The 26,037-nt window shown below is 42.6% G+C and overlaps 1 protein-coding gene across 1 annotated transcript; it reads right to left on the reverse strand.

The window, feature by feature from the left end:
- Nucleotides 1–1,520: 1,520 nt before the first annotated feature.
- col1a2 (collagen, type I, alpha 2) lies at nt 1,521–25,591 on the reverse strand. Its single transcript, XM_072706108.1, has 50 exons — nt 25,388–25,591; nt 23,794–23,807; nt 22,108–22,143; nt 21,416–21,499; nt 19,898–19,954; nt 19,517–19,561; nt 19,353–19,406; nt 19,205–19,258; nt 18,748–18,801; nt 18,265–18,318; nt 17,587–17,640; nt 17,401–17,445; nt 17,107–17,205; nt 16,779–16,832; nt 16,274–16,372; nt 16,128–16,172; nt 15,414–15,512; nt 15,063–15,116; nt 14,864–14,971; nt 14,268–14,321; nt 13,921–14,019; nt 13,730–13,783; nt 13,519–13,617; nt 13,216–13,269; nt 13,048–13,101; nt 12,894–12,947; nt 12,650–12,703; nt 12,316–12,360; nt 11,899–11,997; nt 11,528–11,635; nt 11,272–11,325; nt 11,099–11,152; nt 10,050–10,103; nt 8,936–8,989; nt 8,546–8,653; nt 8,306–8,359; nt 8,160–8,213; nt 7,741–7,902; nt 6,869–6,976; nt 6,664–6,771; nt 6,267–6,320; nt 5,712–5,819; nt 5,549–5,602; nt 5,322–5,429; nt 4,964–5,017; nt 4,694–4,801; nt 4,232–4,478; nt 3,953–4,137; nt 3,476–3,718; nt 1,521–2,884 (listed from the first exon to the last, which is right to left on the reverse strand). Exons 1-50 carry the CDS (start codon nt 25,455–25,457, stop codon nt 2,738–2,740), a joined length of 4,071 nt encoding a protein of 1,356 aa, XP_072562209.1. The 5' UTR covers nt 25,458–25,591; the 3' UTR covers nt 1,521–2,737.
- Nucleotides 25,592–26,037: the final 446 nt, after the last annotated feature.

A 26,037-nucleotide genomic window follows, 5' to 3' on the forward strand; every position in this document is an offset into this window, starting at 1 on the left:
AGGAGGGGGCGCTGTGGTATCTCTGCACACTGTTGTAAAATAAGATGGTTGTTAAAGGTGCTGCAAGACAGCGCCCCCTGGAGCATATGAGCAGAATCGTTCATGATGTCTAATTTAGCCACCGTCCTTTTCTCCACTGTGATGGAACTGTGCTTCCTGATGAGTTAATTAAGGTGTTTGGCATGGCCTGAACTGATGCCGCTTACCCAGTATTCGACAGCAGAGAAGAGGACACTGGCCACTACAGTCTGGTGAAACATCTTCACACGTCAGACGACCTGAGCTTCCAATCTGCTGTTCAGGTGGACACCCTGGTACTTGTAGCCCTACACCACCTCCACTCCCTCCCCCCGGATGGGGACTGTTCTCAGGGCTCCTTGACAACCAGGAAGTTCATCACCAACTCCTTTATCTTGCTGATAATGAGCTGCAGGTTGTTCTTCCTGCACCACAAGACAAAGTCCTTTACTTAAGTCCTCTGTACTCTGACTTATCTCCATTGCTGTTGTATCCTACGGTGGAGGAGTGGCTTAAGAAGGGTTTATCATTAAATTATTTAATTAAATTGAGTAATACTGTTTTTGGGGTGGCATGTTGGTGCAGTGGTTAGCACTGTTGACTCATACCTATGGGACCTGGGTTCGAGTCCCTGCCTGGGTTACATGTGTGTGGAGTTTGCTTGTCGTCATGGGGTTTTCTCATGGGCACTCCCCCCACAGTCCAAAGACATGCTGAGGATGATTGAGGTTACTGAATTGTGAACAGTATGTGAGTGTGCCCTGCAATGGGCTGGCCCCCCATCCAGGGTTGTGCCCATTGCTTCCAGGATAGGCTCCAGGCCCCCTGTGACCCAGTAGGGTAAGCAGTTTGGAAGATACTATTTATGCAAGTTTTTAAAATTAACATTTAGCAGAGTTTATATTCTATATATTTGGGTATGTGAGATATAATGCAAATAGGTACAGTAACTGAAATATGATTTATGGTTATAGTTCAGTGTTTTAACAACTAAGTAGACCATTCCACAGAAAAATTAATAGCTTTAACATTGAACTTCAGAAACCAGCATGGCTTTATGGATTCTTTGGTGGACCTGTAGAAGTATATTAAATTTGATTTAAGAATGAATGTGATTCCTGCTCGTATTTGGCAAAAAAGGATTTCCCATTTAACATGTTAAATTTTGGATGCATTTTTGTTGCTGTCATTTGCTGGGCATAAATACGTAGAACGGGGAATTCACCTGATTGCATGTTTTTGGATTGCCTGAGAAATCAGGGTGACTACACACACAAAGAACAGGATTTAGATCCCCAGCCCTGGAGGTGTGAGAAGATTTAACATATTTCTCTTTTAACAGACATATTTAATTATATAAAAATCATTAACACTAAAAATTGTGGATACTCGATGTACTATTTCTTAAATGTATTATACGTTATCTATGAAGATATTGTACAAAATAATCTACATGTTTGTCTGTAGGAAGATACTATTTTATATATTTCCAGGAAAACAAGTCACCTTTTTTGGTTTTTTATTGTAACAGTATATAACATTGAACAATGATAGATTTAAAAAAAAAAAAAAATCCCATAAAGGGGAATGAGAAAATGAAGAATGAAAGATAAAAGAACCCACAAAAAGTGATTTTGAATTCTAGCAAGAGGCTAGACTTTAATAGGACAAGCACACTAAAACCATTACTAACCTGAAGAGAATTTACCCAATATTTAAACTGAGATACTCTTTAAAAAACAGGTTTGTAGCATTGACTGTGCATAAAGAGTTTAAGCAGATTTGTATGCTCATACTGTTCTTTCGTGGAATGACTTAGAGTTAGTCTTTAAATGTAAATATAGTAACAGTCAACATATAATTGTAGCTAATTTTGCACATCCAGCATCACTACGTGCATAAGCATAAAATCACTTAACTCGCTTAGTGTTGTGTTTTGGAACATTGGAACATGCTTTATTTCAGAACTTTTCACAATTTATTTAAACATCTCACATATACAAAATAGGTACAATAAACTTTGTTGTTCTGTTGAGAAAGAGGCCTCTTATTCAAATGGATGAAATGTGGCGGAAGGCATGAACACTGGGACTGAAAAAATGGGGGGGGGGGGGGCAAACAAAATTAAACGAAAATAAAACCAGACAAAGGTTAACCGAACAAACATTAGATTGAGGAGCGTTCCACCTGCTTAACAAGGGCATATCAGCGAGAATGGGCAAGACACCATCTACGAGACAATACAAAGTAATACAGTAAAGTGGTTTCCTCTGCAGTTGCATGTATAGCACCATATTACTGCTTCAAGTACTTGAGCACCTTTGACACAGGAGCGATCTTGAAGCCTCCTGACTGAAACATTAGGATGTGGATCAGGTTTTAATACAAGCATGAGGTAGTTTAAACCTTTGGAAGTTGTGGTTTTAAACCTCCTCTTTGGAAGATATACAAAGACCACAAGTGATGCATACTTTCAGGGTTTTTATTACACTTTGTTATTTTACAAATAGTGACACGTCCAATAACAAGGTGTTTCCCATTGTGTCTTGGGCTTCTGTATTAATTTGCATTGCACAATGCTCCATTCAGTCCATTGTCTTCTCCGATAGGTCCCAGCTTAAGCAAGTGGATGAGCGGAAGAAATCAGCATTCAGTATAAAAACAGAAAGGGCAGAGATTCTTTTTTTTTCTTTCTCTTTTTAATTTATCATGAGTCTATTTATTTGAAACAGACTGGGCCAATGTCCAAGCCAAATTCTTGATCAGCTCCACCAATGTCCAAAGGTGCAATGTCGAGGATGGGCAGGCGAGATGGTTTCGTCGTCCTGTATTCGATGACTGTCTTGCCCCACTGGCCTGTGTGTCTCTGTAAGGGAAGAAAAAGCCAGTGATTTGAAAAGACGCAGGACACCACTGGAGTGATTACTGGAACGGAATGATCAGGGTATACTGTAGCACGTTGGCTAACAAACTGTAATTAGCTACTTCCCAGGGGGTCGGCAAATAATTGTCGGCAAATAATTGAGGGGCTGTAAGATCATTTTATGAATACACCAAAAAAAGTTTAAAATATTTTTTTGTTGGCACGCGCTTCTTTTGAGAAATGATATAATGGAAGAACCCTGTACCCATTTGACAAATTTTGTCGCAAGGCTGTTTTTTGGAGAGTGTCCAGACCACTGCTGTAGCAGACTGACCAAAGATGTCAAATAAGTTAGTTTAAATATTATCTATTGTAATAAACAACATATATTTAGGGTCAAAGATTTGATCTTGATTCAGTTCCTTTTAGAAAATGTTCATAATCCAAGACAAACCACAGACTAAATAGGACTGTCAGGGTTACTGTAGCAGGTTCTGTCTTGTAACTCCACCCCAGATCTAGTCCATGCAGAACGGCCGGTGCCGCCCGGCCCGACCCGACTCGACTCGGCGGAGAACGCTGCGAGGCCCTTACTGTGCACCCGTCCTCCAGCACACTGAACGTGAAGCGGCTGTTGCCCTCGGCCCTCAGCTCCACGTCGTTAGAACCCTGCAGCAGCACTGCCTTCTTCAGGTTGCCGTTCTCGGCGTCCATGTAGGCGATGCTGTTCTTGCAGTGGTAGGTGATGTTCTGGGTGGCCTGGTTGGCCAGCAGGCGCATGAAGGCCAGCTGAGTGGCCATGACCTGAGGGCTGATGCTGTCATCGTTGTAGCCAAACTGAGGGGGGAACAAGGCACGTGGTCTGAGGTTATGCTTGCACACACCGCCGGGCTGATATACTGGATCTTACTGGCAAGATGCCATTGGTAAGCAATAGCTCAAATATTTTAGCACGTGCTAATAGATCCACTATGTTATTCTGCATTATATTCTACAGAATTTTATTGTTATTAATAAAGTCCATATCAGGAAAAGCAGCTAAATCAATGTATGCCCATTTTCTCAGCTTACCTCAGTGCCACCATTGATGGTCTCTCCAAACCAGACGTGCTTCTTCTCCTGGGAGCTCCTGTACCAGTTCTTGGGGGCAACGCTGCTAGGATTGGGGTAGATGCAGGTGTGTCCCGTGGTGAAGTCACAGTAGACCTTGATGGCGTCCATGATGCAGCCCTGGTTGGGGTCGATCCAGTAATAGCCTGTAGATGGCGACAAATCGCATCGTTAAGCCCAGAGCATTTAAGCTAGTAGCTCATTGCATTGTTCTGTTTTCTGGGCAACGCAGGCACTCACCGCTGCTCCAGTCGGCGTGGCTCAGCCTGATGTCACGGCAGGTACGGGCAGGATTCTTCTTGGAGCCCTCGGGTGTGAGCAGGTTCTCAATCTGCGTGTTCAGGGACTTGATAGTGGCGTCCACCTCGTAGTCCTTTGCCCTGAGAGCAGCCTGGTCGGCCCTGTAGTCGTCGTAGCCACCAGAGACATCATATCCGCCACCAGATGGACCAGGGGCACCAGGAGGACCGGGAGGTCCAGGAGGACCCTGGAACCAATAACAACCATGATGGGTCAGACACACGCGCTATCGTTTTATACAGTATGTAGAAACCAAGACATTTTAAATAGCTACTCTGAAATGAATACTACTGCAATTCTCTGCATCCATTATATACAATTCTTGCATAATACACTTACAGGCCTACGGCAAGCCTGGTAAGGCGAAACTGTGAAGTTCACCAATATGAAGAGCATACTCACAGAGGGACCAACGAAGCCGGGAGGTCCGCGGTGGCCCACAGGTCCAGCAGCACCATGCTGACCACTGTTTCCATCCTTTCCAGGAGGACCGTGAGGACCAGCTGGGCCCTGTCAGGTAGGAGATAGCAGGAGATGCTGCTCTTCAGCACAACATTATGCAGAGTATACTCATATACTCATATACATATACTCAGAGTATACTCATATACACATATACTCATATACATATACTCAGAGTATACTCATATACACTTGTGGAATGGTACTCACTCTAGGACCGGAAGGACCAGCAAGACCAGCAGAACCTTGGTCACCTGGAGGACCCTATAAGAAAGAATCAGGTTTACAATAGGAATCGAAAATAAATGAATCCTGAATAGGCCGTGCATATAATTTAATATAAATATACTGCAAATGGATAATGGAAGCAAGACAAATATCTTTAGTATGTATGTGTGCATATTACGTACATGGCTGGCCCAAAGTTTTAGTGAACAGGAGAAAATCTTATGCAAACATACATGTTCTTCTTTGAGGAATATACTGTAATTATTTAAATATGCAAATATTTCCCTTTGAGTATTTCTTGGGTGTACAGTGATGGTAGGAGAGGGTGGACGCTACTTACACTGGGTCCTGGCATTCCCTGGAGTCCACCATGTCCACGCAGACCCTTCATGCCTCTTTCACCCTTTTCTCCAGCAACACCCTTCTCACCACGAGTACCAGCCGGGCCCTATAAAAAGCATCAACCACGAGGACCGGTCACCAAAGTGATAATGAAAACTCCCAGAAGGCCAATGTGTCTTGAACTGCACTCCCGCAGGTCAAACGAGTGCCGAAATATATACTTACATGAGCACCTCTTGCACCAGCAGGACCAGCTGGACCAACAGAACCTGAAGGACCCTATAGAGAACCATTGGTTTATTGATTAATATAAACAGGAAGTGTTCTACTGATCTGTCCTTGAATACTTTGCTGCATGTTCTACAATTAAGTAACAGTGAACACTTACAGTCTCGCCGCGATTTCCAGGACGACCCACTGCACCACTGGGCCCGTTGGGTCCTGGAGCACCAGCACCTCCAAGAGGACCAGGAGATCCAGGCTCACCGCGATCACCCTGAAAATGAGCAGTAACAGACAATACTCTTACTGGCCCATCAATGTGCGAGAATTCTAGTAAATACTTAAAACAGAGCTTATTTACAAATGCTGAAGTGGACCATCTACTTGATTTTAGAATCAAATCAAATGATTTTTTTTTTTAGAATTTAGTGATCATTGTCAACACACCACAGCACACAGTGTGCAACAACAAAATGTGACCTCTGCATTTGACCCATATGTGACTTTCATGACATAGCAGGGGGCAGCTAATTCAGCGCCCGGGGAGCAGTGCTTGGGGACGGTACCTTGCTCAGGGTACCTCGCTGGTGGGGGATTCGAACCTGCAATCTTTCAATTACAAGTGCGCTACCCTAACCATCAAGCCACCACTGCCACATAGTGATGAGTGATAGTGATAGTGATGAGTCAGCAAATCACACAGCTAATCAGTGAGTGGTACCTTGAAGCCAGCAACACCAGGACGGCCAGGAGGTCCATCATTGCCAGGGCTACCCTGTGAATGAAGTAAGCAGTTCATTTAAATTTTACAATGGGCATGATCATAATCCATATTTCTTATTGGGCGAATGAGGTTTATAATAAGACTTTTATTCCCTGTCAAAAGTTCTGCAGATATTCATGGGTCTTCATCAACTGTCAGCAAGAAGATATGAGAACAAACCTAAGTCAAATTCAATAAAGAAAAATAAAGAAAAAAAATGGCCATACTGTGAAAATATAACTGGTTTGAACCTCGATAGCGATTCACCTCTAGAAAAAAACCAGCACATTCCTGCGAGTAGGACTATCTATATCCTCAAACGTGGCCAGCGGCATTCTTGAGGGCCCACACTGACCTCACGTCCAGCCTCTCCTGCGGGGCCAGTCATGCCAGGCATTCCGATGTTTCCAGCAACACCACGGGGACCGGGGGCTCCTGTGGGTCCCAGCTTTCCAGACTCACCCTGAGTGAAACAGAATGGACCCGAAGTCAAGGACAGCAGCAAGGTGAGCCTCCACCATCACTGTCGACAGCGTGGATGAGTAGATCGACGCACTTACAGAACCTCCAGTACCACCAGGAAGACCGCGGTCACCTCTGGCACCAGGAAGACCAATGAAACCTTGAAGCCCAAGTGGACCTTGGAGTCCAGCGGGGCCAGGTGGACCCTGTGAACATGGGAAACTTACTTTAGATAATTCTCACTTTGAAGGCCTTTCTCAATATGACTGAAGGAAAGAGTTTTTGTATATCCTTGCAAAAGATAGATAAGCATAAGGCAGGGGACTCCAACTCCGGTCCTGGAGAGCTACTATCCAGAAGGTTTTCTGTCCCACTTGGCTTCAGATGAGCCACACCTGTTCCTGGTATTTACCTGAGAACAGGTGTGGCTGATCAGAAGCCGGGTATGACAGAAAACCTACTGGACGGTAGCTCTCAAGGACCGGAGTTGGAGGCCCCTGGCATAGAGTAATCGAGTCAGCTATTTTCAAAGTAATGACACTAACTAACTAACTTGAAGAATTGCTTATTTTATTACAGATACTTTTTCCCTCTCTCCATCCTTTTTCAGCTAGCTATACACAGTTATTTAAGCTGTAATCTCTCTGTGGAAACCTGGGGTAAGTCAACCTTTTGGGGTTCTAGGAGAAGGAGGCGAGTAATTTCCCCTTGAAAAAAAATGACCAAACCATAATTAGCTTCCTACATTTCTACATTTCCTTTACATTAATAGCATGTAAATTGCATCACGTTTTGATGTACGATGTGGCGTTGTACAGTGACACGCTAAATTCACCAACATGTCCTACTCTTACATATTAATCCAACAGAAAAGTGGGGGGTTAGAATCATTTTAGAGAAAACGGGGTGTGTCACCCCCTCCCTCCCCTTGCGACACCCATGCTTGGATGCACATAAACAGCAGACTTACAGCAGCACCAGTCTCTCCAGGGGTGCCCTTGTCTCCAGTAGGTCCAGGGGGACCAACTATGCCTGACTCTCCCTGAGTTCCAACAGAACCAGAATCACCTCTGGGACCACGAGGGCCGTCCTTTCCTTGGAAGCCAGAGGGCCCGGGTGGACCAACAATGCCCTGCAGAAGAAAAGAGAAGGATCATGAGGGTGAAATGGTGAAAGTAGCAGGGATGGTGCTGGACAGGAGTAAACCTCGGATTAACTAAACTACTAAGTCTAACACTAAATAAGATGGCTTTACAGATTGAATAACCGCACTTCCATGTTCTTACATCCTGCTAAGTATTCCATGACAAAAAGGTTAATTGAGCGTGAAGTTTCTTCCTGTTCTCTGTTGACTGGTGAGGACTATGAGGGAGATAAGCAGATACTCACAGCAGGCCCAGCAGCTCCCATGCGGCCAGCAGAACCAGGGAAACCAGGCAGGCCCTGTCTCCGAGACAGAAACGTCACATTCAGAGCAGGTTCGCGGCACAAATGTGTGCGGCAGTGCCGAATCCCTTCTCAGGAAGAATACTTACGGGGGGACCGCCATCACCACGGATACCAGGGGGGCCGGCAGGACCAGCGGCGCCCTTCAAAATGAGAGAGACAGGTCACAGGGCATCCACATTTTTATTCATAAATGAATATGATATAAAGGCTATGAGTAGCTTTGGAAATTATCAGTATTGCCGCCCACAAACATAACTGCCTTCTAATTGAATGAAGATTTATAAATTAATACTAGATTAAAACTGTGAGCTTTCAAAGAAACTCACAGGGAGGCCAGAGTTCCCAGAAAGACCAGTAAGACCAGGGGGACCAGCATCTCCCTTAACTCCTGCGGGACCCTTCTCTCCTTTGGCACCAGTCTGGCCATCGGCACCCTGAAATAAATCCACATGCAGATTAGATCCAGGTGAAGGTTTACACAGCGTAACATGTGCTTACAAGGAAGTAAGGGTGTCTGTGGCCTGAGATCTGTGTTCTTGTATTCTGGGGAGGCGTATACATCTACAAGCCCACTAGGATCTACTAACTCAGTGACACTTGGTATCTCAAATGAACAAATCATGGCCTGAAAATGACACACAGTGCGTTGTCCTCCGCAGGTAGTCTAGATTAATTTTTGTATTTATATACCCACTGCACGAGATGTATGTACTCACAGGGGGTCCGGCGGGTCCGGGGGGCCCGGCAGGGCCTGACTCACCACGCTCTCCCTAAAGCAGTCACAAAGTCACGTGTCACAAACAACTCTCTATAGTTTAAAAATAAAGAAAATAGATTTTTTTTTTTTTATTTATGACAAACTGAAAAGTAACCCCCTATTCATTGTACTAGAAACCCAAACAGGACCTGGCGTATTCTGATTAGAGATCACATAAAAAGGTCTACAGTACCTTTCTTAATCTGGCTTCCATTTGTGTTCAACTGCATGACCTGAGTATTACTAACACTAACAATGTAAGGTCCCATAAGACAAACTGCATATAAGTATATATAAGTATACAAGTAGAGTATATAAGCACGTGATGTAAATATTGCCAAAGCCAAGGACCTTCAGCAAGATCGAAAACCTATCTGGCAGAGCTTCAGAGCATTAGAAAATATTTCATGGCTTGAAGAAACTGTTTTGAGCTCTTCGGCCTGAAAGCAACACTCTGTAATTGGTGCAAACCAAAAGCAGCCACATTTCAACAAAGTACTTTTATCCATACTGTCTAGTCTGGTGACAAGGGGTTGTGTGTCAGCAGGAATCTGATGGCATTAAATGGCAAAGTGGGAGGAACCACTTACAGACTCCAACAGCACATCTTGCACTCAGTAAGATAGCTACTGTATGTTTAGAGGTTCAGATTCATGCTACAGCGGGACGATGACTCACAGCACACATCTCAAACTACCAACGGCTTAAAAAGTAACGGCCCAGCTGAGTAGCTTTGGAAATGAAATCTGCAGTATGACTGGGAAATTGCTGTCCACAGATACAACCGCCGTCTACTTTGGCAAAGAATATTTACGGCATTTACGTTTAGGTAGTACATGTATTTTTATTTCAGTGTCTGTCAGGTGTGACAAAACAAAATGGAGAACTGGTTCCATAGTTTTCGATACATGCACTGAGACTGTGCATCTGAGACGCATTGTCATGCAGTTCGTCTTATGATGAATGCTGTACACCATAAATACCACAGGCTCACATATACCGAAAAATCACCAGCTAATCAACTTCAGTTTAATACACTGCGATACAAAATTGAGACGGATCAGGATACTTACAGGAGCACCACGGACGCCGGTGGGACCAGCGGGACCAAAAGAACCAGTCTCACCCTGGAAAAGTAGGGATGTTTTACAGGGATGACACAAGATTCAAGCACTTTTCTCCTTCTTCTGTGATCAGAGACATCAAAGCCAACAGAGTCATTTATTATCTTGATGAGCTCGAAACTGGGCGCCGGAGTTACTATGGTACAATAACAATGTAAAGGTAAGAGTTGTGATTAAAGGGAATAGCCATGTTCCCATTTGTAAGTAGAGATTCTGGTGTTGATAAAATAGTTCAGAGTACAAAATATTACTCTGTGTTCCTAATGTTGCAGTGAAGAACTGGACTTTAATGTCAAAGACACAGGGCTGGAAAATGACAAATTTTGTGTAATTAATACCTGTTAAGCCATTCCTCGACTGTACACTATGTCCAGTAAACTACACAGACTCCTTCTAAAAGGCAGCAATTGGGAAGACACTGTTGGCCACTTTCCAGTGAACACTTTACATTTTATTAAGGCTGGTACTGCTTCACTATACCCATGTGGACACACTCAAGATCTATACTCATCTCTCTTACCTGGCATTTCTGCTACAACTATAATAGAATTCCAATACAGGTTTTCTCTCCCTAGACATGAAACTCATTTGAAGAATGTTGGTATTGTTTTTAAACTGAAGGGAATCCAATAAATGCTGCTAGCACAGGCTAGACTGGAATATATTGGGTTTTCTCTGCATTTTCTCTCAGGCTTTGCTGGGATATTATTTAAAGAAGTCGCTTGGTGTCCAAATGACTCATTTAGCTAACCTGCACACACCAAATGCTGGATAAAGCCTTATAAGCTAAAGTGTAAAGCCTTTCATGCAATTAATGACTGAAGACATCTCGGGGTTAAGTTAAGAGAGTCTAATAGTGATATGATGTGTAAGAAATATGTTTTGGACCAATAAGAGCAGCTCAGCAGGTAGCTAAAGAAGCTGCCTGGACGCTTATTAAATATCGTCTCATTTTCCAGAAAACCTGAATATGTTTAATGCACATTATACTAATGTACCTTGTCACCGTTAGCACCAGCAGGCCCGGGGGGTCCGCTGGGTCCGGGAGCACCCTATGGAGTAAAGCACAACATTTAAATTAATACTACTGCTACAACGAGTAATAATAATAAGAAGAAGAATAAGAAGAAGAAGAAGAAGAAGAATGCAATCTGAGAACAGAAATACTTACGCGAGAACCATCTCTTCCCATATTACCATCGGGGCCTCTGTGTCCAGATTCACCCTAAAAATAGGGCAAAGAATTTCAGCCTGTGTGCATTATTGCGATAGCCAGCTACTTCTCAAGCTGATCACATGCTGTCGTTGTGGCTACGGACAGGTGAGTCTAATTAGTTTAACAGTTGAAATTGCATGATTAATGCTCTACACTGATTACCACCCCCAGGCTGAAGGTTATCTGTGCTCTTTGGTTGGAGCTCTCATACCTTCTCGCCTTTGGGTCCAGGAGTACCACCTCCACCACGCTCGCCAGGCATGCCAGAGGGCCCCTGGTAACCGGCAGTGCCGGCGGGTCCAACAGCTCCAGGCTCACCCTAAGGGGCAAAATCCAAATATTGCGAAAAAGCAAAGAATATTGGCCTTTTTAAATTTAATATCATGCAGGTTTGTTTAAATTAAAGCATTTTTTATAGTATGTATTATTTTATATGCTGCATATACAGTAATATAGTACTGTACAGTATAGTACAGTACTGTACAGAACAATAGTATAGTATAGTATAGTATAGTATAGTATAGTACAGCATAGTATAGTATATATTACTAATACATACTGCTGGATGTTGGTGATTTTTACCTTAGATCCATCAGGTCCAGGAGTTCCAGAGGGTCCACGGATTCCCATGGGACCCTGAGGCCCAGCAGCACCAGCAGGGCCAGGAGTACCACGCTCTCCCTAGGATAAAATGGGGTGGCACTTAAAAATTAGGTTTTACACAAACCATATTTCGATGCATGTTCCTTCCTACATTGCTGAATCAACGATTTACACCATTCCAGATTTTTTTATATAATTGATTGAGAGGTGTGCAGGAAAACTATCAAAAAAAATGTACTGTCAGACTACACTTGCTGTATAAGTTCTAGGATGTTATGCTCAGCTTCGAAGCTATTCTGCTGATTACAGGGCTTACATATGTTAAATTTACTTGGTAAAAAATAATCAAAGGGAGTCATTGAGAGACAAAATGAAAGATGACGAAAGATGACTCACCCTTGGGCCGGCAGGTCCAGGAAGTCCGGAGTCACCGGGAATGCCCTAAACAGAGAACCAAGCTATGGTGTTGCTGTTTTTTTTTCCCATGTGAAAGAGTTAAGATTAGATAGAGATCTCACTATATTTTTTAAATCTTAAATGAACATCCTTATATTTTTCTTAATCATGTAGTATTGATGGTATTTATCTGTATCGTCTGCCTCCACGAGGCAGAAATAATTCTCAGAATGCCGCACAAAACAGCTTTAGCTGGTTTGGAAACTAATTAGCACCGCTAAAACATGAAATGTTTGGATATTTCGGTTTGGGGGGTGTTCTGGGGATCACTCACTCTGTCACCAGGTTTGCCAGCTTCACCAACTGGTCCTGCAGGTCCAGGGAGACCCTAGGAATGCAGAATAAAGTGAATTACTGGGCAACAAAATGCAAATTAAATCCAGTTGGCAAATTAAATCATTGGGGGACATTACACCCGGTCGACTATTTTTTTCCGGATTCAGAGGACCTTGGCTTTGTGTTGCTGATTGCGGACCCCTGCTTTAGATGCTGCTTTTATGCGTTGTGGTCAAACTAACCTGGAACCCAGGAGCACCAGAAGGACCCTGCTCTCCCTTCTCACCAGAATTACCCTGCAGAGGAACAGGTGCGTCAGGAACCAAAAAGCGATTTTCCTTCCAATTTAATTGCTTTCTGTGAAAGACACACAGTGGTTCTGGTGTTGGTACTTACAGTAGGTCCGGGTGGACCAGCAGCACCATTGTTACCGTCAGGACCAGGAGGACCCTGGACAGAGAGAGAAGGAGGAATTGTAGATTATTTTGTCAATATTTAGACTTTTTTTCCATCTGCTTTTGATGTCATAGGATGTGTAGGTGCTGCACATGTGAAGATACCTACTCTTAAACCAGTTGGGCCTAGAGATCCCTTGTCACCAGGTTTGCCAGGTTCACCCTAAAAAGGAGATAAAAGGCATCGACGGTAACTATGGAGACCGCATAACATAAGCAGCATCTCTGAATCTACGGTAGATGTGTTGCTTTAGAACTAGTCTTCAGAATTCAGGACACAATACGATGATTCACAAATGGGAAAAAAATGTGGTGAAATGGTTTTCTCATATCTGTCATCGTTCCCATATGTTTATAATCATTGTTTTACGGGTGTGTTCGTGACTGCAATGTGTCACAAGCTTGTACTTACAGAGGGACCCTTAGGTCCAGGGAATCCGATGTTACCAGGCTGTCCTCTGGGGCCGGAGGGGCCGGGGGGGCCAGTGCGGCCGTCCAGACCAGGAGCTCCCTATATCCAAGGACACACACCAACCCTGGTTAGAGAGTTACAGCTCTGGTGTGTTACTATAGGATCATCCCTCATACTGAAGGCTGTGGCGCCGAAACGTGGGGTCACTTACAGAAGGACCCTCCTTTCCAAGAGGACCGCCACTTCCAGGACTGCCAGGAAGACCCTGATGAGAGAGCAGCATTTAAATCTGGCTACATTTTTAGAATAAACATAAAACATTAAAAGGATCATTCCCATTAGCAGAAATCAACACGCCGGATTTATATATGTGTCCTATAAAAGCCAAAGACTGGTACTCACTCTTGGGCCTACAAGGCCAGGCTCACCAGCACGACCAGCATCTCCGGGGGGGCCGCGGGCACCAGGGCCTCCAGTTGGGCCACGGCTTCCCGGCATTCCCTGGAGGAGAGAAGGACCGTCAAACTGCGCCCCATGCCTGATTCACAGAATGTCCACCTCCTTTAGACAAATATGATTCCTCTAATACAGAATAATCCTAATTACCACCTTGCTGCAACATCTTATTTTCTTGTCATTTTACATGTAAGCAATGGAGCTGAAGCCCCTTGACATCAAGCCCCACAGGGCTTGCAGCTATAGGATAACTAGGACTCCATAAAACAATTTAGATGTTCTCAGCATCTTACCATGGGTCCAGCTCTGCCCTCCACACCAGGACCACCACGGAGACCAGAAAGACCCTGCAGAAAGAAAGACAGGTCATTGGTCCAATCAGGTCCCTCAGCCTAGCGTACCAAACCACAGTGCTTGGTCAGCCCATGAATTGTGGTGCCTGCTACATCTAGAATTTGCATCTGTGTGATTACATTTCTCAGCCTTTTCTTTAGGAAGAAATATCATATTACGTCGGTCATTACAGGCAGTCCCTAAGTTAGGAATGAAATCCGTTCCCCAAGTCTGTCTTTAAGCTGAATTAGCAGGTATGTCGGAAAAATTACACAGCACATAATAATAATTATATGGTAATTAAAAAAACTAACTACAAACAGTACTGTCTTGAACCTCGAGCTGACGAACCGCTGAAGTCGTGCAATGTTTCGACAAGCATCAACAAGCAGTGCATGGGTCCGTTATCACGAGCCTATAAGTCAAACGTTTTTAACCGAAGGACTGCCTGTATTTAAGCCACTTTTCATCAATGTATCTTAGCTATGGCCCTGGTAATTAATAACAGTTTATCTGAAGCCGATTTTCTGATTTTCCATCAGAGCTTCATACTCACTCTCTCGCCACGCTCGCCGGGAGCACCAGTGGGGCCAGGTTCGCCAGTGGAGCCTCTCTTGCCCTCCTCGCCGGCCGGGCCTGGGCTACCTTGGAGACCGGCAGAGCCCTGGATGAGAAGCAGGGGGCTCATATCAGCCGTGAGGATGGTCGATGGGGTTGCATCCATAATCAAAGGCAAAGAGCAACTAAGCACTTACGGTCTCACCCTTGACACCAGTCTCTCCCTTTACCCCAGCGGGACCAGGATCTCCCTGCATGGAAAAACAGAAAAGTTACGGGCAAATCATCCAAACTCTCAAAGAGGATCTGTGAGTTCTCAGCATGTCACATTGCTTGTCTAAATGATGCCAAAATTGGTTTATTCAAACATCTAATGTTCCTGAGGCGTCTATGCAATTTCTGGGCTCTGGTATTAGGTATTAGCAGTCATTGCACAGAAAATAAGAATAAAGGCTGACTGAGGATCAAATATAATCTATGTTCATGGAAATATGTCTCATAAATCTCAGAAGCATGAAAGACATTTGGCCTGTTCTTCGTATACTTACAGAGAGGCCTCTGAGCCCAGCGGCACCAGAAGGACCTTGTGGGCCGGGTCCTCCTCTTGGGCCAGGGAATCCGGGGGCACCAGAAACGCCAGGAGCCCCCTAGTGAAGGCAGGAACCAAACCTTTACCAACACCTATTCACTCCACCATCCAGAAAACTTATTCATACAATAATTTAAATAAAAATACAATAATGATGATCATGAAATATTGTTTTATTATATAAATTCTTTTTATCTCTCTTTTCTTCACAGGTAAATGACCAATTAAGTATATGAATGGTGATATTTTATACATGCCTCTACTAAACCTAAGGTTAATGTCTTGCTACTGGTTTGAAGTTTGCGCTATGAGTGTAAGATATCTTACAGCTCAAAAAATATGTCATGAAAGGCATTTTGAATCTGTAGTTTACAAAACAGTTGAGTTTGTTTTGAGATGCATATTCGTATGGATTCTATATACGCTTATTTGAATTTGTATAAAATGTCAGTAAATTTCTTATAAATATTAGATACTTAAAATTAAGTGTGATTGTATTGTATCTATATAGGGGTATTATTTTTACTGAACTACAACCAATCACATTAATTTAGGTCCAAAACTGAAGCCAGTATTTTTAACAGGGAAACATAAAAACTAAGAAAAACTGAGATAGGATACAATTTTCACCAAAAAAAATAAAAAATCTTGGTTTTACAGACATAATACTCACAGCGGCACCCTTGGCACCATTCAGACCGTTGTTACCAGGGTTTCCCTAAAAATGAAAGAAACACGGCATTGTTCGTAAAAATATGAAAGTTTTTAATTCATATGATGGGAAATTAATGTATATGTGCTGCGATGCTGGATACTTACAGGAGGACCGACAGGGCCGACGGCGCCGTTGGAACCTGGCTCACCTCTTGCTCCTTGAGCTCCACTTGGACCTGTGGGTCCAAGAGGCCCAATTTCTCCCTAGTGGACATGAGATGGACTTTATTATTCTCAGAGTCGCACTTTATTGTTCAGAAGCTAATAATATTTACAATAGTACTAAAAGGAAACAATCAAAGATTAGATATATCCTATTGTTTTAAAGAGTATCGAGATGTTGTTCACCTAAATCCATTAAACTAGAGCAGTGTTTCCCAACCTGGACCTTGGGGATAGTCCATGTTTTTGCAATTTTGCCTACCAGGAGATCGACTGTCTGACATGGGGCTGGGAGGGAGCAAAAACATGGACCGACTGAAGGTCCCTGGGGACCCGGTTTGGAAACACTGAACAGGAGCGTGTGACCAGTTGACTGTGTATATATGTAGGCATTATCTCCTTTTGATTCTGAAGTTATGAAATCGATAGCCGTCATGGGGATGCTGACCTTGGGACCAGGAGCACCTGGGAAACCTGGAGGACCAGAAGACCCCAGAGGACCCTGCGCAAACACAACAACATCAACAACAACATTCATACCAGACCATATACCCTTCTAAGCTTGGAATATTTAACATTAATCATGATGTCATCTTTAAACATTATGCTGTGATGCAACATGTTGCCCCAAACAAACGGATTACAGTAAAAAAAAAAAAAAAGGCTATGAAAAATCGATGGGTTATTTTAATTTAGTCCAGAAATTGTGTCCACTGTTGTTTTTATTTTAGCTGTCATGTGATGCTGTCTAACGGCAGCGAAACTGAGATACTCACAGCAGGACCAGCAGGACCAGTGTTACCATCAGCACCGCGAGCACCAGCGGGGCCAGCTGGGCCAACACGGCCTCTCTCACCGGGGAGACCACGGGAACCCTGGGCAAGGGGACGCCGCAAGTCAGCGACCAGCAAAACTCACACACATTCATAGTATTTTAGTATTATCTGCATTCATAAGGATGCCCATGCATTATATGGCCGCATGTAGCTGCATTACTTGTGAAATTACTTGTTTGCAGCCATTTTGGCGCCAAACTAAGGCAGAAATATTTAGAATGTTAAATAACTTACCATCTGTCCTGGAGTACCGTTTGCACCATGAGCACCAGTTTCACCCTGTGACAAAGCAGTAACAGTATTTTGAGTAATCTAGAGCAAATTTCATCAGTATATCAATGTTATATAGCAGGAGTTGGTTATAAATAGGCTTTTTCTTTTCTCTGCCCTGTAGTTGGGGCATCCTGGGTATGACCTCACCTTAGCACCTGCAGTACCAGACTCCCCCTTGCGTCCATCAAGACCAGCGTAGCCCTGGGGAGAAAGGCTGAGTTATAGTTCCGGGTCATCAGAAGCATGTGCTGCTCTTTTCCTCAAATTCATTCCAGGCATGGAAACCATGGACAGCTTTTGTTTTTCTGCTAAAGTGATTCAACACCAAAAACTGAAAAATCCTGAATGATAAAAATGGAAAACCATGAATTCACTGCACCAATTGCTATTCTGCTCGCCCTACAAAGCGCTAGTATTATAACACTCCTTTGACAAGAGGTTGCCTAGCACCTGTCAAGTGTTAACGCACACATGCATTTTCAGTTTCACTGGTTCAGTCGACTGCTATCCCATCTGAGGTGCACCCCAGCCTTGAGCCCTGTGATGCCAGGAACAAGATTCAAGTCCCCTGACCAGGCCCTGATCTAGATAAATGGATAAAAGATGGCTGGATGCATGTTTCATTCAAACTGTTTCATTCCCTTGAACACAGCTATTTGCAGCTGCACCGCTCATTCACTATCACAGCTGTCATGTGACCTGAGGACCCCAATGGTCACCTGCTTCAGGATGGCGGTATGCCAACCTCACTAAATCAGAATTAATTAATTAATAGCTATTTTGAGAGTATTTTGTAATCTCTGCATGTGAAATCGCAATACTTACTCTGTGTCCCTTCATTCCAGGAAGACCAGGCGTGCCAGGGAAACCACGAGCACCCTTGGTGGGAAACAGAGAAGAGAGTGAGATGTTCATCCCATCACGGGCATGTAGAACCTTACAATGTCTTAACATTAACTAACTCATGACCTTCAGTATTAGTTATCTAGATAGGTTAATATTTCAGTCCCATAACTTTGCTTTTTAAATATCGATACCCTGAGTGAAACGTCTTATGACTTTTACCTCCTAGCAAAGATATGAAATCATAATTCAATAAAAGAAAAAGAAAAAGTCTCTGCGAAAGATTTCCCGGAGGAATTTTACATATGAATGCACACTGTACTTTTGAACACCTTTTTAATACAATAGAAATCCAAAATTAAAATGGAGATATGCAATCAATACAAATTGCAAATCTAAGAAATAACAATAAGATTGTGTTATTGTTGCACATAATGAGTGTAATCATTTAAAGGAGCATGTTACCTGAGAACCAGGAGTTCCTCTGTCTCCAGGCTTGCCAGGTCTGCCATTGTTACCCTAAAAGAGGAGAATTATGCCATGAGATTCACTTTGCCATAATCAGCCATGATCATCAGCAGAAGAAGCTGTTTGACTGGACAGATCAGTGGCCCCCAATCCGGTCCTTGGGGGCCCGCAGGCAGTCCACATTTTGAGCAAAAATGTGGGCTGCCTGGCAGGGAGTTGGGAGGGAGCAAAAATGTGGACTGTCTGGCAGGGAGCTTGTAGGGAGCAAAAATGTGGACCATCTGTGGGTCCCCGACGACCGGGTTGGGAAGCACTTAAATAGATGAATCTTTATCTACATCCACTCATTATCACAATCGCCTGCAAAAAGGTTAAAAACCATGGAACCGTTCACAGCTAAAAAAAAGTTCAGTAACAACACAACTGTTTTGTTAGTAGCTGAAGGTCAACTTACATCCTCTCCAGGCTTGCCTGGGGGTCCTGAGGGCCCTCGGGAACCAACGGGGCCCTTGAAAGCGAGAGAAGACCGAGGTCAGTTATCGGGTTCACTGGGTCGCTGGGGGAGACACCGGGGAACAGAAGGAACGGAAGGTCTCTCTTACTGTCTGGCCTGGTTCTCCAGGTTCACCGGCATGTCCTTGCAGACCTTGGGATCCCTTTTAAAAAAGAGAACACAAGTATGTATAAGTGCATAGAGAAATATGTCGCTTAAGTAAAGAGTTCTGAACTGTATCTGAAAGTCCAAATAAAATATTTATATACTCACAGATTGACCAGGGGGTCCAGAAGGACCTCTTGGTCCTGGTAGGCCCTGTTGATATTTAAATACCAGTTACAAGGCATACTGATGCTACGGACGTTTCTCAAAACAGTATTAAATGTGAATTTGGACACGGACACACACACACAGTTATTACGATGTATTTAAACTACTATTAAAATAGTGCAGTGATTTGTTTATTACATACAGAGTGTGATGCATTTTGTAATTTGGCTCAGATGGTCCTTTGCAGCACGAACTCCCCATTATTTTAAATGTTCACTCATTGTAAATGATGGTCTGCCAAGAAGACGAAGGATACTGCAGAAGCGGGTTATCTGACTGTTATCTGACTGTTATCTGACTGTTATCTGAGTGTGACCTCACCGGTTGTCCAGGGCCTGGGTCAATCGATTTGGATGCATCATACTGAGCAGCAAAGTTCTGTAAAAGAAGGAGATTATTAGCAGAGGACCCTATTCAGTTGCATTTAGTGCACAGGGCCATGGCCTGACTATTGATGGCTGTTAAATAGAGTCACATATTTCAAAAAACAACTTTGCTTTACTAAACGACGTTTACCAGCATTCTGTCTGACACTATGGTCAAAAGTCTAGCCAGCATTGAGGATTATGTAGAAATACCTATACTTGCAGCCAATCACAGAGCTCAAATTAGCTTTACACAAATATATTTACTTGTTGGTTCAGCTGATATGGCTTTGTATCTCTACTACATATAATTGTCTATAACATCTACTTCCAATGGTGTAGGAGGGAATATGATATTGGGGGAGAGACACAACTTAATCATTTAAATACAAATGTCTAATTATTGGGGGGGTTGGGGGGGGGGGTGTGAATGAATCCAAATTAAATATTGCAGGGTACACTTCCCCCCATCCCTCCAGGTCCTATGCTTCTGGTAATTACTGAATTGTGTGAATTATAGTAGTAATGTAATTGATGTGTATATTGCAAAAGTAATAATGTCACATAATAGCTACATAGCAACATTTATTCTTATTTGGTTATTCTGCAGCCATCAACATCCTATGTTACAGAAGCACAACTTTATTTAAATATTACTTTTTATAAATTGCTTTAAAAAAAAAACATTTTAAGAAAAAAAAAGATCTAACCTACGACCCTACAAATATAGTCCTTGAATTAGATGATGGGTTAAACACGGAAATAAAATGGCCAGCATAATGAGTACAGGACTACAGTCAGTGTTATGGTGGATGAGTAGGCTGCACTGCGCTCAGTGCTACCTGGAATAACCTCTGGCCCTCCAATGATCCTGTTCACAAAATGCAGTTGTAATATCATGATATAATACAAAGTTGGTGCCTGGATGGTTTATTGAGGAAATCCGCCCACTTATTTCATTCATAACTTGGCTTTCAATTCTAAGCCTATTAATCTACAGTACTAGCACCAAGTTGTAGGAAGGATTGTACTGCTGATGGACACAGCTAAAGCTTCACATCACAAATTATGGTGGGACAGGAACTTATGGTGGACAGGAAAAGGCAATTACAGTGAACCGGATGTGATGCTCTTGCCAAAGCAATTCTACTTCCAGTTCATAAAGGTCACCTGTCATGACTATCAAAGGGATTTACAATGTAAACACAAAATAGGCAATAGTCCAAATTAGAGCAATTAATAACAAATTTCCCTATCGATACAGCAGAGAATTAGATGGGTCTCAACTCTGTAGCACGCCCACGACTTTTTCTCTGTGATGTACAATAGTCATAATAAACATCATGAGAAGCAAAGGTACAACAGAGAGGTTGCTCTTGGGATTCTCTTTTGGACAGTACAATATGTTACTTATTTTGCAGAGTATACCCAGATGCCTTTTTGTGTGTAAAAGCTATATATTGCAAATACTCACTCCGCCTAGGCCAGGGAGACCAGGGGGGCCGGGGGGCCCAGGAGTTCCGGGTTTGCCATCTCTTCCATTTGGACCTTTAGGACCCTAAGCAGCAGATGTGCATAAGCAATGGTCATATGAACATCCAAGGCAATATGATCAGAACTCTTTCTGCTTTAGGCCTGTGATTAAAGATCATTTCTGAAATAAACATTGTGATGAATTTAGCGGCCAACATCCATCGCCGTTGTCTGCTCTATACTCCAATAAATATTTTTTATAGCATATTTTGAGGCAATACACATCAACACATTCTCTGCAAATCCAATGATTTATTGAAGTATTGAAGAAGTATAATGCAGTACTCTACAGTAGTAAGAACCATAACATACTCAAGTTCTCAGCTATATAATTAGCCAATTATAAAGCTTTGTAAGACAGACCTCAGTGTTAAGGCAACGGCGTGGCACCAATTTTTGTTTAGAACCTTGAAAAGATCATCTCAATGTAAGTGTGTTGACGTCTTTTCTGGGACTGTATTTCACAGGCATTTGCTAAGTTATTGTCAATAGCACAGCAGGTCTCACAAAATGTGGATAAGCTACGCCTAATCGAGTACATTTCCCCCAGGGTGAGATCAACTAAGGACACAATTCCAAGCTGTGATTCATTGGCTTGTAATGAGGTTGTGCAAATGGGTTTTGCATGCTTACCACGTCACCTACGGGGCCTTTTTCCCCACGGGGACCCTGCAGCAGAGGATAATTATACATAATAAGATTAAAAAGAGAACATTATGGCACATAAAGAATAAAGAACAAAAATGTATAAAATCCACATTGTGGTTCAGAGACAAAATTCTAGCATGCTGCAGCCAATGCGTTTAAATTCAGTAGCATCCTGTTGCTCATTTGAATTTAACTGCATTTAATCAACATAATTGACGTCATATATTGCAGCTATCTTACCCTCAAGAGTAAACATCAAATTCTTATTATAAGGTAATGAAACACTATAAAACATGCCGGAGATGCTTTCAGATTTTGAGTTACTGGAGGTAAAATGGAATATCCAATCATAATACCAGTTTGGGCAGCATGATATACCGCCAACACCATAACGACATTTACCATCTTTCAAGCCATATTTCACATATTGTGTTGTACATAAGAAATGCTTACCTTCAATCCTTCCTATAAGGAAAGGCAAAGAAAATAAGTGTCTGTGACTTATTATAATTTGCCCATTTCTTATGTAACGGAATATGCCGGCTTGTTATCGACCATTGTCACATGCACAACTCTAAGAAGTATGCCTTCCACCATGCAAGCTTGTTCGTACCAAAAAAGCATGCACACATTAACCGCATCGCACAGAATAAAATTCTGTGTATTTATAGCCATATGCAGGTACAGGCCAAAGCAACTGTAATTACAGAAATACACCTCAAGGGGGCATGATATATAGGTTACACCAGGAGTCTCCAGCTCTGGTCCTGGAGAGCTACTGTCCAGTAGGTTTTCTGTCTAACCTGGCTTCTGATTGGCCACACCTGTACCTGGTATTTACCCAAGAACAGGTGTGGCTGATTAGAAGCCAGGTAGGATAGAAAACCTACTGGACAGTAGCTCTCCTGGAGTCGGAGATCCCTGGGTTATACGTATGTAGCTGAATCTGGAAAACTTAAATGCAGCAATGCATCGCTTAACCATGCAGAAATTCGTCTTGCCCCTTTAGAAGCTGCAATTTGTTACTAGTCTTTTGTGATATTCAAATAAACAGTTTTCTGCAATCTCCATCAAGGCATTTCATATTAGGAGGTCCGGTCCCACCCTCAGGGACATGATCAGTGGGTGGTACTTCAGTTTTCAGACACTCGCTGTGGCCAATCAACATTTGCTTTTCTCCTACATGGCAAGAAAGGCAGTTAGCCAGAATTTTCTTCTTCTTCGGTGCTTTCATTGCTGAGATTGCGAGAATCGGCCACTGAATATCACAATGGACTGATTCCAAAGGACAGATGTAAGCAAAGGTAAATGCATTTCAGCCATGATATTTCAGCCAAATATTCTAATAAGTAAAATGATCTCTGATGTACTAACCCCTCTGACTGTAAAAATAAATGTGAGGAGAGAAAAGAAGGGAAAATGTAATTTAATACGTAACATAACACTGATACAACTGAAATGCACAAAGTCAGTTACACAATTATGCTTACTTTCATTATTTAAAACCTTTTAACATAACATTTTAATAAAAAATGCATTAAGGCAAAACTGATACATGTGACTCATTTCCTGGTTAGTTTCCACACGCTAACTGTATATAAACATAACTAGACAAGTTGCTCTCTGCCCTCTGGGATTTGATCTGTCAGGTTAGTAATCTGTGTTCTTAACCTCCAGGTTGCCAGCTGTTCTATTCAATATTGCTGTCAAAATGTGTTAAGCTAGACAAGTTACAGGAGTAAGGAATCAGAGGAATGATTAATGGCAGAGACAGCTGGCTGTCATCGACGTCAACATCTCGGAGTCCTCGCTGCCAGGATTGAGCTCATTGTCCCGGGAACATGACTCGGCATGCCGCTTCTTGCTATTATTCAGCGCGGTTTAGAAAATCAAAAGAAGACTATTTGCGTCTAGGCCAGCCCTGTTAACTCTTTTGTCTGTTTTCAGTTTAGAGGTTTAAACTCTGGGTCTGCAAGGGTTAATTCAGGACTTCAGAAAGGCTCCAGGAGTGAGCGGCATGTCCGCAAATCCAAGGCTTGAAATAGTGGTAAGGAAATATCCTGGATCTTTGTGGAGCCTCCAAGTACAAACAAACCCTAAACAACACCTTCACATAGGTGAATCAGTGCCTAGTTCTGCTCGTACTGTAAAGAGTAAAGACATTACATCCTCTGGCTAACACTTAATAACAGGCCAGGGATACTGTGCTTGGATCTATGGTTAGGTCACCACCGTGTTTAGACATATCCCATAATATTCCTCTTATGTTACCTATAATTGTCTGGAGGAAAACTTTTAACTGTCCAATAAAACACCAAAATGATAAAAAGATTTGAAAAAAGACATATTCATACGTTTTATACAATTAGCTTTATATCAGTTTATAAAAGTCATAACAATAAATATTACATAATATGGAAAGTAGGCTGAGCAAGTGCATTGAAGAGTTAAAAGTGATGGTGAGGTGGCATTTATGCGATATTCCTATTTAGCCACCAGGTGGCGCTAATAAAACTTTTGAAATCACCTTGAGTTATAATATATAAGTTGTTATAAATGTTATAATTCTAAAATTATTTTAAAAGAACAAGTCAGACTTATTGCTAGCCAACTGTCTTATGATAATTCTACTTCTACATTTTTAGCCCTAAAAATAATTCAGAACACAAACAAGAATAGTACTAAAACGCATTTTAACGGATTCTAAGAAAATTTATTAAACAACATAAATGTATATGTAGGCTACATTTATATAGATATATCTGTAACGATAAAGTTACTCTGATATATTTGCCTAAGGTTTAATTTGCTAAATTTACGTCTTAGTGAAGCTGCCACCAGGGGGCACTTCTCAGTAACGGTATAATAAAAAGCATCCCCTTCGGGCTGCAGGCAAGGGGTACAACGCCCAAAACTTTCAATCACTTGGAAGAAATGTCATTAGACCTAAACTTTTCATCCTAACATTTCCACTGTTCTTAACACTCAAAACCAGGATTTGTTATACAACGTTCCGTTTCTCATTTCAAATGTATCAATATTATCAGGAACTTGTATCCTCTGAACAAATGAAAAATCCGTGAAAAACGTGAATCCATCTTTTTTATACGGGCAGCGAGAGGAAGACCTCAGAACCATAGTTGTCCTGGACATTTTCAATCAAGTCCCCCAGAATCAACACAAGCTTATGCGCAGACAGATCCCTCAGAGTTACATCACAAAACCCTGAAATCCTTCGTAACACAAAAGCACATTTCAAACTTACGCTGGCATGATCCTAGGCATGAGGTTACTGCAAGCAGCAACAAAATCCGAGTATCCACAAAGCTGAGCATGTCTATTCAGACATGCAGACTCCTTGTGCTGCAGTGCCTTGTTTTAAACTACTTCAAGCAGACATACAGTTCTGGTGACAAGAGTAACTCCAAATGAGCAGAAACCTGCTGCCGTGATGCTAGAATAATAAAGTCTATTCTGCTCTATTTATACGGCAGGAGGTTCCTTTGTCTGCGTGTCAAGGATCAGCCTCTGGCCCAATAGGAGCGGAGAAATCCTAGATGACTCCCATCCCAGAGCAACTTCATATGGTCATGTGGTGCTTTATCTCCAGCCTTCTCCAATACCTTTGCCAATGGATGGACTGTGATGACGAAGGCAACGTTTTAATTAGATCCATTCTTTTGAGGACGTGGACAGTACCGTTCTTTTAAAAAGGGAAAAGCTGGCCCTTTTTATTTTTTCTCCGACTTCTCCGGTCTCATCACATGGGGATGTGGCTCAGGCTCGCTTCTTCAGCTCGGACTGCAGGAGCTGTCCAGCTGCTAGAGGAGCGTCGCCGTTACCAATCCAGCGAGACTGTGCGCGCGAGAATAGCACTGTCCCGAAAAGAAATAAGTCGGATTTACCAAAAGAAAA

This window comes from Paramormyrops kingsleyae, chromosome 23 (genome assembly GCF_048594095.1).
Source record: "Paramormyrops kingsleyae isolate MSU_618 chromosome 23, PKINGS_0.4, whole genome shotgun sequence".
In the NCBI taxonomy this organism is placed as follows: domain Eukaryota; kingdom Metazoa; phylum Chordata; class Actinopteri; order Osteoglossiformes; family Mormyridae; genus Paramormyrops; species Paramormyrops kingsleyae.

What these genes read in the sequence shown, in the direction of transcription:
- col1a2 (XM_072706108.1), bottom strand. Translation starts at nt 25,457, where the DNA reads ATGCTCAGCTTTGTGGATACTCGGATTTTGTTGCTGCTTGCAGTAACC. An exon ending in CTGGTCCACCCGGACCTACT is followed by an intron (nt 12,948 to 13,047) that starts GTAAGTACCAAC and finishes GTTCCTCTGCAG; the next exon opens with GGTAATTCTGGTGAGAAGGG. An exon ending in TGCTGGAGGACGGGTGCACA is followed by an intron (nt 2,885 to 3,475) that starts GTAAGGGCCTCG and finishes CTTCCCTTACAG; the next exon opens with AGACACACAGGCCAGTGGGG.